The sequence below is a fragment of the Carassius carassius genome, chromosome 48 (genome assembly GCF_963082965.1).
Source record: "Carassius carassius chromosome 48, fCarCar2.1, whole genome shotgun sequence".
Lineage (NCBI taxonomy): Eukaryota > Metazoa > Chordata > Actinopteri > Cypriniformes > Cyprinidae > Carassius > Carassius carassius.
This window is the reverse complement of record NC_081802.1, coordinates 1,884,867-1,899,434: the sequence shown is the minus strand read 5'-3', so window position 1 is coordinate 1,899,434 and position 14,568 is coordinate 1,884,867. Positions and strand designations below refer to the sequence as shown.

The window sequence follows — 14,568 nt, the reverse complement described above, 5'->3', positions numbered from 1 at the left end:
TATTTTTAATGCATATATATATTATAATAAATAAAAAATTTATTTAAATACAATAAAATACAATTAAATTGTATAAATTATTTAAAATATATATTTTTAATGCATTTAGACTACATTTTATTGTTAAAAGCACCAGTCGCCTAGTTTTTACCATCACAGTGTCTTTTCCATCTGTTAAATCTGTCTTAAAGGACGAAACTAAGCAGCATAAATGAATGACACAGTCTTACCTCAGCATCGGTTCATGGTAATAATTATATTTTTATACAAAAATAAATAGTATTATTTATTTATATTTGAATATCTGTTCATTATAGATATAAACCCAAGTTTTTTTTTATTTGGATATATTTATTGTTAATAGATTTATATTTATTTATATTTAAATTTAAATTTGTCAATTTTAATATATTCATATAAATGTTTATTTTCATGATTTTATTTATTTGTAATATTTTAAAATACAAATTAAATGTCTTCTTTTTAACATGTAATATTCGTTTTATTTATATTTATTTTGTTATATGTATTGATTATACTGAATGTAGGGTTTATATTTATGAAAAAATATATATTGTGTGTTTTTTATAATAATTTCTATTAAATTGAAGTATAATTTTATAAATGTGAAATTATGCATACATTTTTGTAGATATAAATAATATATTTATCTTTTGAACATTTGTTTTGTTTTTTGTACATATAAAATGTTATTTTTGCAAAATATCGTTATTTATCTATACTTATTGGCTAAATATTTTTTTTACATTTTTATTTAAATATTTTAACATTTTATAAATTTAAATACTATTTATTATTATTTTATTATCATTTATAATTTTATTACTGTTTTTAAATGTTGAAACTATTTTTTACATTATATATTGTGTGTGTGAAACTGTTCACACACAGCTTTTGCGTACAAATACCGAAGGACAGTCGCTGCATTGATCGAAGAGACGCGAAACTTCACTGGTTTTAGCGAGATCTTGGAAACCGTAGCATGCAAAACCCAAAGGAAATGTTAGACGGGTGAATGCACTGTCAACTTACAATGGCAAAAGTTCTCTGCTAAGTGAAAATTACCCTAAATCTGCTATATTTAAGCCGGAAAAGCCATTTAATCGTGTTAGCGCTAATGATAGACGCCGCGGATGAATCATGCGTGTTTGCACTCTTGTGGCAGTTATCAGACGTTTTCTCTGTGTCGTTATGCCCCTTATTGTAGTCTGTAGGCTGAAATGAAGAGACTATTATAATAATTAAAGGCTTTCAGCGTGATTCAGTGTGAGGCTAATGTAGTGACCCGCGGCCGTCTGACGCGCGCAAGCTTTTACCCATAACCTCAAAACTGGTGATTACACGTTACGCTCGTAATCAGCCCTCGCTCGTCACTGACTCTCGCTTTATCGAGTCCCCACAGATGCTTTCACTGGATTAGCTTTACATCGACTCTGTGCTGAAACCCTGCTGTAGACTGGCGCCGTGCTAACCGCTAACATTTATGCTAAATGAATGATTCAGAGCAGGAAACTTGATTTAAAGTTGATTCCAGTAGTTTTGCATTAGCATCTTGCTAATGATGTTGTAAACATATAGGACGGCAGTATTGGGTTTAATCATTCTTTTTCAACATTTGATTTATATGACCAAAATAATTAATAATAGCATTAACGGTAGTACTAGTGGATTATTAATATTATGCTTATTGCAAGTATATGAAGCAAATTTCATACAGGAAATTACAATTTCTTCTTCTCATTATTTTGTAATAACTGGAATTAATTAAAAAGAATAGTTTTTTATTGAGTGAGTAGATGTATGTATGGTTTTATTTTTAAAGTCAATAATAATACTAATATGCTTTAATATATATTTTATTGAATATATTTATAATGTGTTATTTCAAATGTTGTCAAAAAAACTAATTATCATATAATATGAGCCAAATTGCATGAAGATTTAACAGTATATAATATTATTTTTTTTTGTTTAGTAGCATTTTAAATAAAAATTTGTTTTATTTATTTATATGAAACAAATATCCATGTGAAATTTTTAAGAAACATCATACAATCTATTAATAATAATAATATAACAACATAAAAATGTGGTGTTTTTGCAAATTTTGACAATAAAAAAAAGTTATCATACAAAATTAAATAAAAAAGTTGCTGTATATAATATTATTCACATTTAGCTGGAATAAATAAAAAATACTTTGAAAATAAAAAATAAATTATATTAAATTAAAATAAATTATTTGAATGAGATATCATGCAGTCTTCATAATCAAATAAATAAATACAAAGATAATAATCATTATTATTATTATATCACATCACAGTTATCACATAGTAACATAAGTGACATAAAAAATATTATTATAATATTTACACCCGCGCAGTTTGATCTCTGAATATCATCTGTTTATTTCAGTTTTTCATCCGTTGGCTTTTTTCTCACTCTCTCTTTGCTGTTTGTGGTTTTCTGCAGGATTTTTCCCAGGAAGTTCTCAGGGCTGCGACGCGTTTCTCCGTCACAAGATGACCCTCATTTCTCCATCGATCCTGAAGAAATACAGTATCCCCTTTGACAGAGTGAGTTATTCACCCATTACATCACTTCCTGTCACTGACACAGCACAAATGTTCATTCAGACGATATAGCTGGAGATAAGTGGAATAAATTGACAATGATTCTATCAATGCAAATGTTAATCACAGAGGTTCACAGAAATACAAAAAAATCAAATAGTGTGAAATCGTTAAGCAATTTGCAATACAATATAAAAACATTAAAAGTGTAATGATAATAATTAAACTATAAATCAAAATGTTCATTTTATTTATTATTTTTATTAGTAGTAATAGTATTAATACTAAAAGTAATAAAACTAATAATAATAATAAATGTATATGTATGTAGTTTACCTATTTACGATTTATTGTTGTTCTATTAATTATTGTAATATTTATAATTGTATTGTGCAGATTGTCACTTTATAATGTGACATTTTTTTCGTGTTATTATGTGATAATTTGTGTAAAGAACTAAAAAATATTACATTCATTAAAATGTAGTAGTAGTAATAATAATATAAAATTATAAAATTAAATAATAAAAACTCAACAAAAAAACTCTCATTGTAATAATTTTATTATATTTATTATTTTTAAATTAAAAATACTGATGTAATAAATAATACAACTATATTATTTAAATTTACAATTTGTTATATTAATTTAATTACATTTTATTATGTAGATTATCACATTATAGCATGCAACAAATTAAAGATTTTTACGCTATTTGATTTAATGTTAATTGCGAAACTATATGATTAACATTTGCATTGATAAAAAATCTTTGATTTATTGAACTACCAACTTTGAGATAATTAAAATACTTTCAAATTATTAATAGTTTCTCATAGTTTTGTAAAAACGTTTTTACAAAAGCAAGTTTATATGTAAATATTAATATTTTTCTTGTGGAAACATCATGCAGTCTTCATTTCGAACGGTTTGTTTCACTAATCTAATTATAGCCCAGTTTATATCAAATTAAATTCTTTTGTAAATTGTTCATGAAATCTTAAATGTATTTATGCATGGTTTTTGTGAATAATTTACATAAATTCACTATTGGATTTTAACAATTTGTTGTTTTAAATGTTCGTTTTTAACTAAAGTTTTTTGTGTGTGTGTGTGTGCGCAAATTATCAAACTTTTGCAAACAAAGAATTTAAATTCCTCTCGCTAGTTTTGTATCTAATGCTGAAGCACCAAAGCTAATCATCAAACTGAATGTTTACAAACAACTTTTTACGAACAACTTATAACTTTGTTCTGCCATTGCATCACTAAAAGCTAATAAAGCTTATTTATTTATTGTAATTCGCTTTGTTATAATTTGCATAATACAATAATAAAAAATGTATAATATTAACAACTAAATAAATTCAACAATAAACACTGTATTACTATTTAATTTAATTGAAAGCTGCCATTTTTAATTCAAGAATGGTTTCGCGAACTATTTGTAACTCAGTTCTGTTCCTGTTTCATTAATACGCCTGTTAAAGAAGCTAATAAAGCTAATTTTTTTGCTTCCTTCACTGACTTACCAATTACGAATTTCTCTGTAAATTATTCGTAAAACCATTCTTACGTCTGCCATCCTTTGCATATTTAATTTCAGTGTATAAATATTCAGTGTATACTTGCGAGTATAAAATGAAAACATTTCAGTATGATTTTTACCTGGGAAAATATTTCTATGCATTTTAACGAACGTAAGGTGCGTTTTGAATGTTAATTGTAATGTATTTCACGGTGTTAAAAAATGCCAATGCTAATTATTTTTAGTTAATGCAACAATAAAAAAAAAATAGGAACATTTTACAAACACGTTTTTGTTGTTTCATTAGCACACCAGTAAAAGATACTGATGAAGTTTATTTTATTAGCTTCTGACGTTTTTGTTTTTGCTATTAAAAAGACCGAGCAAATTACATTTTGTGGAAATTTGTTGCAACAATTGTAATTAAAAAATGTTTTACGAACATTTTACTCAAACGGTCTGGTTGTCTTTTATTAGCCTCAAACCTTTTTTTTTTTTTTTATAGAAACACAAAATTAAATTTAGTGGAAAGTTGTTGCGACAATTTTAATAAGAATTTTTTTTTAAGTTCTGCTTGTGTTTCATTAATACACCAATAAATAAAGTTGATAAAGCTTTTAAATTTTGACAGTTTTATTAAGTTCTCCTTTCTTAAGCTGATTTTTAAATGTATAAATAATCAAGCTCCAGCCGTACTCACAAAATAAACACAAGGAGAGCTGCCACTAGGAGAGCAGCGGGTGGCAACTGCATAGCAGAGGGGCGCAAAACCACTTTTGGCCACTCAAGTTTTTCAGTGATAGGGACCCATTTATTGAATGATTTACCAACGGAAATAAAAACAATGTATTGTCTGTGCTGTATTTGATGTGTTGTGTAATGTGGTCGGGATTGTGTAAAATGTTAGTGTTTATAAGGTATTTGTTGCATGATTGTGTAGTTTACACTACGTAGTTTTTTACAAATTATATATTTGGTATATGTTTTTAGAAAGGCCTGACCAGGGACTGGGGTTGCAAATTAGCCTATTGGCTAGAAACCTTTTATGCAACACATTTACACATTTTGTTATGGCTTTGTCTATGATAATTATGTATGTAACAATGTGCGCTGCATTGTCCCTGATAAATAAACTAATAATAATAATAATGAAGCTAATTTCATTAGCTTCTGTTATTGGTTTATTGCTGAAATTTGTTGCGACTTTTTTCATCAGAATGGTTTAACGAACAGTTTACACAAACGTTAGCAGTACACACACAATTTGCTCTTTTTTGTGAGCGTTTATTTGCACGTTTGTAAAGTTATTATTTTTATTTTATAATTTTTTTTTAGAAGTAAGGTGTGTGTTGTGCACGTTAGTCTTGCTAACAGCCTTGCTAACAAATTTTTCATGCACAGATTTTTGTTTTTGTTAAAGATAAAACCTCTGTTAGATCGCTAAGCTTGGTTGCTTTTTTTGGGAGTATTAGGAATCTGAAGGTGTGTTTTTCATGCTAATGCTAATGCAAGATGTAGCACTAATGTCCTGTGGGCAGAAATTGTAGCATTAGCATTTAGCTTTGTTTACAAAGATGATGGTAGTAAACTAAAGTGCTGTGACCCCTCACACATCTTTCTATGTGTATTTACACAACGATCACAGACCCTTTTTGTGACCGTGCCGTGGATTACATTTCAATTTACTCCGTCGCCTGCTTCCATCCGTGCAAATTACTCCTTTTTTTTTTCTCCATGGATAATTCCCATTGTCAGGAGCCCGAGGCCCTCACAGTTATCGTCACTTTTGAGTCAGAGAGAGTGAGATGAAAATGCTGAAGTGTTGATCTCAGCAAGTTTCCTGTCTGTCTGACTCTCTCCGTGTGTCTGGGGACGTTATTAGAGCATCAGCTCAAACTCTTGCTAGCAAACAGTCTTCACGAGTGTGAGGAGAAATTCATTAAGATTAATCTGCTCCACCATTGTGGTGACAGTTAAGACTGTTACGATACATAATACCAGACTTAATACCGATGTTTTCTGGATGCTGTACCATGGTTTTCTTTGAAATGCTTTACGGTAACGTCACCATGAACTCAAAACTTTCTTTTTATTGTAAAAATACATGTCACACTCTGGAATAGGGCTCATTTTGGTAATATAATCTGTTGCAAATTATTAAAAACAAAAGTAAATTTAAAAGAATGAATAAAAAGTACATGTATTATTGTAAGTTCAAGTTTATTTTTAAATGTTATTAATACTTTTATTTTAAATAAAATACTTCTATATGCATTTCTGCTCAATTCAAATGCTGTTTTTTTGTAGTTCACATTTATACCATAATACCTGACTTTTTTTCTAAATCAGAAATGCATTTTATTTTAAGTAAAAAAAAAAAAATATACATGACTTTTCAGTAACATTTTGCATGCATATTATAAGTATATAAGCCATGTATTAGTGCTAATTAAGCATGTATTAATGCCTTATTCTACATAACCTTTTTCTACATCACTAATCCTACAAAATGCTTAATCTTAACAACTATCTTACTATTAATAAGCAGCAAATTAAGAATTTATTGAGAGAAAAGTCATAGTTAATAGTTAACAAGTGTTACCTATTCTAAAGTGTTACCGGCTTTTTCTTTCTTTCAATTAAAATCAGTTAAAATGTTTTTTAATTATTATTTTTTTTATTAATAATTCTTTTATATACATTTATGCAAAATTCACTTGTTTTATAAAATATTTTGTGTATAATATTTTCGCAATCGATTATTTATTGTAATGCAAATTTACACCATAAAGTTTGACTTCATTGCTTTATTAAAATTAAATATTATCTCAAGTTAATTTTATACATTTTCTTTCAGATCAGTGCAAAATTATTTTATTTAAAATGAGTAATACTTTTTATATACATTTCTGCAAGTTATTCGCTCTGTATTAAAAATTTTTGTATGTATAATTTTTTTGCAATCTGAATTTTTTTTATGGTAATGCCAGTGTACAGCATAAAACCAGATTTTGTTTTTTATTAAAAGTTTTTTTATTATTATTATTTTAGTTTAATTTTTCCTTTCACTTCAGATTACAATTTTTACTGTCATTTTTTATACTTCATTTAGTTTTTGGTGCTCATTCATTCATTGACTTTTTTGTTCATTCATTGTCATGTGTATTTTTTATTATCGTCTCATATAATATTGTATAAGCAGTACTTTTTGTAGTTACCCAACTCAAAATAATGTACCTTTAAGTTTACGAACACAATCTGGGGCAAATTCTAGGAAAATGTCTCCGAACGCTATTAATGAATCTAACTTTCTAAGCATAACTTCACCGATCGCAAAGCTAGAAAACAGTGAAATGAAAAGATTCATTAGCTAAGGCCGGCTAACTTTCCGCCATGATCCATGCCTCCATCTTAATTCCTCTCGTAGCATCTGAAAATGTCTTTTAAACGTTTCTTCTGGCCGCCGTCAGCCGAGGAGCCCAAGGTCTGAAGTAGAAAGCGAGAGAAGATGCTGAAGATTTCTCACAGCATATTTCTTTTCCCGTCAGCCGCTAATGGCTACCGATATTAGCGCTCGACGCCGCCGTGTTTCTCAGTCTCGGCTGACTTTTTCTCCCTCTGAAGTGTCGTTTGCAGCTTAATTCAGCGTTTATTGGCTCTTTCATCAAAGTACAGTTCAGTGTTGCCTTCACCCAGATTACTGTAGAGCTCAGTGAAATTAATAATGTGTGGGATAACGGAGCAATAGCTGGGAAAAAATTAAACGTTCAGCACTTCCATCTTCAGAAACGCATGCGTCCGTCCCATGAAGATGAACCGCGAGAATTTACAATAAAGTGCAGATACTGACATTCAAACTCATGTTGTTCACAAAGACACTTGATTTCATTTATATAAAAAATCTTTTGGCAATCAGAATCAAAATCAATATTTTTTATGTAAATTTACACCATGATTAGGGTTGCAAAAAGGTGGAACATTTTAGTAAATTTGAGAAATATTCCAGAAATTTGGGAAACTTTACAGGATTTTTTGGAATATTCCAGTGATTTTTGGAAAGTTTCCAGAATTTTCCCCTTTGTATCCCTATGACACTTTACTTTTTTATTTTAATTCAATTTAATTCAAATTATTTTATTATTTATTTGCGTTTGTTACTTTTGTTCATTAATTTTTTCTTGATTTTTCTTTAATTTATTCATTTTTATTTCTTTCTCTTGCTTTTGTGCAGGTATTTATATATTTTATTAGTTGACAATTTTTTTAAATCATTAGTTTATTAATTAAACTTAAAGGTAATGAAAGCAACAAAAGAAATGGGTTGCTTGTTTTGTTTCTATTTTGTCCATTCATCACTTTCTTGCATTTGTTATTTTTTTAGTTATTTATTTTGCTTTTATTTAAAAAAAAAAAATTCAGTTGACTTTTTAACTTATTCGTAATTATTCATATATTAATTAATAAAAACATAAATGTAAGAAAGGTTACAAATGAATTGGGTTGTTTCAGTTTTTTTTGTTAATTCATAATTCTTCTTTAGTTATTTGTTTAATATATTTTTTTTTATTAATAGTTTTTGTGTATAAACTATTTTAGCTATTTTTTCATGATAAAGTGCAACACTTATTGTTAATTCTTCACTTTTTTAATTAAAATAATTTCATTTTAAGTCAATTTTATTATGCTAGTTCACCTTTTTAGTTCACATTTTTCATTGTTAATTTATTAATTAAATATTACAAATTATAATAATAAAAGTATTTTGTTCATTTGTTTATTCATTGTTTCACGTCAATTTTCTTTAATTTGTGTTGATTTGTATTTCATTTGACTGTTTAAGTACCATATTTGGTTTTAATTAAATTTGATTAAAACAATTTTTTATTTGTATTTAATTGTAATAAAAAAAATTATTCATTAATTAAATAGCTAATAAAATTAATAATAAAAATAATAATTTTTTTGTGTATACGATTTTAGCAATTTATTTGCTATTTTTTTTTGCTAAAAGTTTTTCAGTTCCCCAAACATCGGTGTAAAAATCTAATCCTCCCAGTTCGATGTATTTTACTACATTAAATTAATTTTGTGTAATTGCGAAGTTCCACGCCATAATTAGCGCAAATAACGTGAAAAGTTTTCTGAGAATTTGCGCGTTTGTGATGATTTTGTGGTTGTCGTCTTTGTCAGATCACGCAGGAGGAGGGCGAGTTCATGATCACGTTTCCGTACGGATATCACGCCGGATTCAATCACGGCTTCAACTGCGCCGAGTCCACGAACTTCGCGACCCTGCGCTGGATCGACTACGGCAAGATGGCCACGCAGGTGAGCGTAAGTCTAACAGGACAGACGTCAGTCACATGAGTCCCACTCCATTCACACGCCTTCAGTTCATCCTACATTTGTGCTTTCCTCAGTTGTTTCACATGCATTCATTCATTCATTTGTCCTGCTTCGCTCCTGATTCATTTGATTGATCATTCGTTCTTTCATTCGATCTCATTTACATTTTTATTATTTTGTCAAATCTTAAAATCATTTCCATTTCATCTTTCATCCATTCGTGTTTTTTGCTTATTTATTTATTCTTTTGCAGTTTTTCAGTGTCTTTTGCATCTGTTTTATTTTCTTTCATGTTTGTTCTTTTCATTTTTCCTCATGTGTTCTCTCTTTTCATTGGTTTGTTTGTCATTTTCTTTCTTTTTATTTTTGTTGGTCCTTTCTCTTCTTTTAATTCGCTTTTTTTCTTTTCGTTGGTTCTTTCTTTTTTCCTATCTTTTTTTTTTTCATGTGTCGTTTTTATTATTTCAGTTTGTTTTCTCATTTGTTCTTTTTGTTTGTCCTTTTAATTTTTTACAATCTCATTTTTTGTTCTTTCATTTTGTTTGTCCTATCGTTTTGTTCTTTTTGTTTGTTCTTTTTCTTTCTTTTCATTTCTATTTGTTTGTCTTAATTTTTTCCATTTGTTCTCTCTTATTTCTGTTTGTTCTTTTACTTTTCTTTTGTATTTATTTCCTCTTTTTGTTTGTCCTATTCATTTGTTTTTTCATTTCATTTGTCTTATTTTTGTTTGTTATTTCTTGTCATTTTATTTTCATTTGTTCTCTTTTTAATCTTTCTGTTTGTGCTTTTCATTTTTTTGTTTGTCCTTTTTTTGTTCTTTTAGTTTTTTATTTTTGTTTGTTCTCTTTTTACTCTTTCTGTTCTTTCTTTTCATTTGTTCTTTTTGTTTGTCCTTTCCATTCATTTTATTCTTTTTTTTCCGTTGGTTCTTTTAGATGGTTCTTTATTTTTCTTTCTCTTTATTATTTTTCTGTCTTTTCATTTGTCTCTTTTGTTTTTCCTCTTTTCTTTTGTTCTGATAGAGAGCCTCATTAGTCGGAGAGCCCTAAACCTGTATCTTTGTAAGCCTCTTACAGTATCTTTAAAGTTATTGTTTCCTACATTTCCATTTATTGGTTCTGCAGTGAGAAATACAACAGTAAAAGAGATTGATCCTGGAGAGTTCAGTGTCAGTATAATCGTTTTTCACCTTTTTGTTGTGTAAAAAAAACTTTTATACTCCCTTTTTATACTTCTTTAAAAAAATGTTATTTGTATATACAGCACAATTCAAAACATTGGCTTTTTTTTCAGCAGAGATGCATTAAATTGATCAAAAGCTAAAATAAAGACATTTATAATCTTACAAAAAAATTTTTCCAGTTTATTAAAGAATCCTAATATATTCAGCACTGCATCACAGAAATAAATTTAATTTTAGAATATGTTCACATAGAAAATTATTCGTTTAAACTGTAATGATATTTCACAATATTACTATTTTTAATGTTATTTTTGATCAAATTGAATCAAGTGGTGAGCAAGAAAATATTTATTTCAATAAATAAATTTATAAAAGAAAAAATACTATACTATGCCTTTATGTAAGTAAATATATATATATATATATATATATATATATATATATATATATATATATATATATATATATATATATATATATTAATTTTAATTTATTTTTACATTTTATTATTAAGTATTCCACTACAAACTTCATTTAAATACTTTGCAACTGGAATGGTTTAAAATGATTTTGTTTTTTTTAATAAAAAACTGTATATAACTGTATATAAAAATTTTATTTATTGTATTTTTTGTTGATATTATTTATATATTACTTGCATTTCTTTTAACTTTTTTACTAATTTAAGAATATTTATCTCCCTATTTTCACAATTTTCTTTAAGGAAATCTAGATTGTAAAAGCTGCAGTATCTTGGAAACAGATGAGTTTCAGTTTTGCTCTTGTAAAATGTTTGCAGCATTGATTGTACTTTTTAGTTTTGGTTGGTTCTTCTCAGCGCTGCTTTTTTTTCCAGGAGTCTGATCCTTCCAGTCGGGTTGGAATTGCATTTCTGAGCATAATATGGCAAAGCCCTCGACATTTCGGAGTGAAGAATAGCACTTGTTGTCGTTATTATGCCCTCTCTCTCTCTCTCTCTCTCTCTCTCTCTCTCTCTCTCACACACACACACACACACACACACACACACACACACACACACACACACACACACACAGTGTTTGTCTTCACTTCAGCTGCAGAATGTTTCTGGTAATTGAACAGCAGCTCCGGCGCAGTGCAGGAAATAACGGCCCGATGTAATACAGCCGAGTGCATCTCGCAGGAAAATTACTTTTATTTCCATCTGTCTCTCTCTCTCTCTCTCACTGTTGATTTAGAGATGTTGATTTGTGTGGTTTTCACTTCGATCCACGGCATGCAAACTCTGCAATTAAAAGGCTGTTTTTTTCCCTCGCAGTCGTCGGCACTGATGATTTAATAATCTTGTTTCTGCGCACCTGCATGAAGACTTATTTCATCTAATCATCACATCTCATCTCCATCGCCTTCATTTTCCTCTCAATCATTGTTTCAGTCATGACTCCCATGATGCACTTCATTTTATTCTCATCTTTTATTCAATTCCATCAGTTTGAACCCCAATATTTTTGTAGTTTTTTTTTAAGGTGAATTTGCATATATATATTAGAAAAGCAATATATATATTTTCTTTTATAATTTATTTTCTGTTAAAAGTACTTTTTTGATGCTTTATAGGATTATTCAATTAGTTTAATTGTATAGCACTTTTCATGATGCAAATAAACAATGAAAATAAAGTTTCTACATTTATTAATAGCTAATTATTTTTTTATGTATTTTATAGTAATTAATATGTATTATTTACTATATTAATATGTAATAGATTGTATATACATTTGCATTATTATTCATATTACTCTATAATATTATTTAATTTCCAAACCAAAGGCCAAAAAAAAATCACTTAAAAAAAAAAAAAACCTGCAAAAAACACAATACATATAAAACCATATATTTAACCTGAATTAAAATAATAATGTAAAGAAAATTAAGCTATTAGGAAGTTAATATATTTATACAAATTATAACTTTTTTACAGTTGTTGACTTAGTTTACTTAGAGATGTTGGTTCCCATTTGTCTTCTGCAGTGCACTTGCCGTAAGGACATGGTGAAGATCTCCATGGACGTCTTCGTTCGCTGCCTGCAGCCTGACCGCTACGAGCTGTGGAAACAGGGTAAAGATAACACGCTCCTGGACCACCTCAAACCCACGAGCCTCACCAGCCCAGAGCTGGAGCACTGGAGGAAAACCAGAGTCACGTACAGAGAGAAACTCCTGCGCAGGTGCCGAAATATTCAGTGTTTGTTTGTTTTTTTTTTGCAACAAAAATCTGTTAGTTGTCTTTATCATTGATTTTAGAAACAAATTCTCATCAGGCCCCTGAACAAAAAAAACGTGCTTTGCTCAAACTCACTGTTTCATTTTAACGATGTGTGAATGTGAAAATCTGTGTAAGTACTGTATTTGTTATGTGCTTTTAATGCGAAACACAATATATTGTTAAATTAAAATAATATATGGAATGATAATAGTAAAAGGATGAAAAAATTGTATTCGGTTTTTTTTTTATTGTTCTAAATAAGTGCGCTAAATGCATTGTTTTAACGATGTCTCTGCGAAAATTTACCATGGACGTGAAATGACCTTTATTGTTAGGATCTTAAACCATTTTATCAAGTTGGAAAACTTTTGTTTTGAAAAAAAGTTATTCGTTTTAGGTATCTGTCGTAGAGCTCAGGCAAAGGTTTTTATTTTTAAGGTTTTATTGACCTCTGTTCTAATCATCATCAATAAAAATGATCAAGCAAAAAAGTTTGTGTTTAAATAAAAGTTCGTTATCCATTTCCGTCGTTTTTTGTAGTGTAGGAGATTTTCTATTTGATTCGTAATAAAAACTATTAAGTGTTTTTTTTTTTTGCTTATATGAAGATTTTGATTATCTTTGATCTTTACTGCTTAAATCGTAATTAATAAAGACCATCAAGTGGGAAAAGTTTGATTTGAAATAAAATACAATTATATTTGTAGAGTTCTGGCGAAGTTTTTTTTTTTACCTTTTGACCTTTACTGTTCGGATTGTAATAAAAACTATCCAGTTGTAAATGTTGTTTGAAATAAAAGTTTTATTGACCTTTGATGTTTACTCTTTGAATCATAATAAATGAGAGCTACTAAATTGCTAAACGATAGCGTTGAAATCATTTTATCCATTTGCGATGTTTGTCATAGAGTTCAGGCGAAGGTGAAACAGTTCCGCCGTCTGAAGCTGGAGGAGGTGAAGGTTCTGGGGGAGGAGGGAGTAGAGCTGGACATGAGTGAATACCTGCTCAAGGTGGAGGAGCGCGAGCAGCAGCGGCGGCAGCAGAAGGATGAGCGCATGGCGCGGGAGGCACTCCTCACTCTCGAGGCGCTGGAGAGGGAGGAGCAGGAGCAGGCGGAAGCAGCACTCCGTTTAGAAGGTGATGCAAGAAAACTTTTAGCATATGGCCAGTGCTGGGGATAACGCGAGTTACATAATCAGATTACTTCTTTCAAGTAACTAGTAAAAAGTAACCCATTACTTTTTAATTTACAATAAAATATCTGAGTTACTGACTAATCTGAGTAGCTAGTAAAAAGTAACTCATTACTTTTTAATTTACAACAGAATATCGGAGTTACTGAGTAATCTGAGTAACTAGTAAAAAGTAACGCATTACTTTTTAATTTACAGTAAAATATCTGACTTACGAAGTAATTTGAGTACCTAGTAAAAAGTAACGCATTACTTTTTAATTTACAGTAAAATATCTGATTTACGGAGTATTCTGAGTACCTAGTAAAAAGTAACGCATTACTTTTTAATTTACAGTAAAATATCTGATTTACGGAGTAATCTGAGTAACTAGTAAAAAGTAACGCATTACTTTTTAATTTACAGTAAAATATCTGATTTACGGAGTAATCTGAGTAACTAGTAAAAAGTAACGCATTACTTTTTAATTTAC

At 28.9% G+C, this 14,568-nt stretch overlaps 1 protein-coding gene across 5 annotated transcripts in view; it reads left to right on the top strand.

The window, feature by feature from the left end:
• LOC132131985 (lysine-specific demethylase 4B-like) overlaps positions 1-14,568 on the top strand; it is a 52,438-nt gene that overhangs the window by 15,490 nt on the left and 22,380 nt on the right. For 3 of the 5 annotated variants that reach the window (XM_059544188.1, XM_059544189.1, XM_059544186.1), the window contains exons 7-10: positions 2,497-2,600; positions 9,316-9,459; positions 12,668-12,864; positions 13,811-14,040. In XM_059544188.1, coding sequence (XP_059400171.1) covers positions 2,497-2,600; positions 9,316-9,459; positions 12,668-12,864; positions 13,811-14,040 — 675 coding nt within the window. The remainder of the gene's footprint in view (positions 1-2,496; positions 2,601-9,315; positions 9,460-12,667; positions 12,865-13,810; positions 14,041-14,568) is intronic. The other 2 variants (XM_059544190.1, XM_059544187.1) reach the window with 1 other exon arrangement.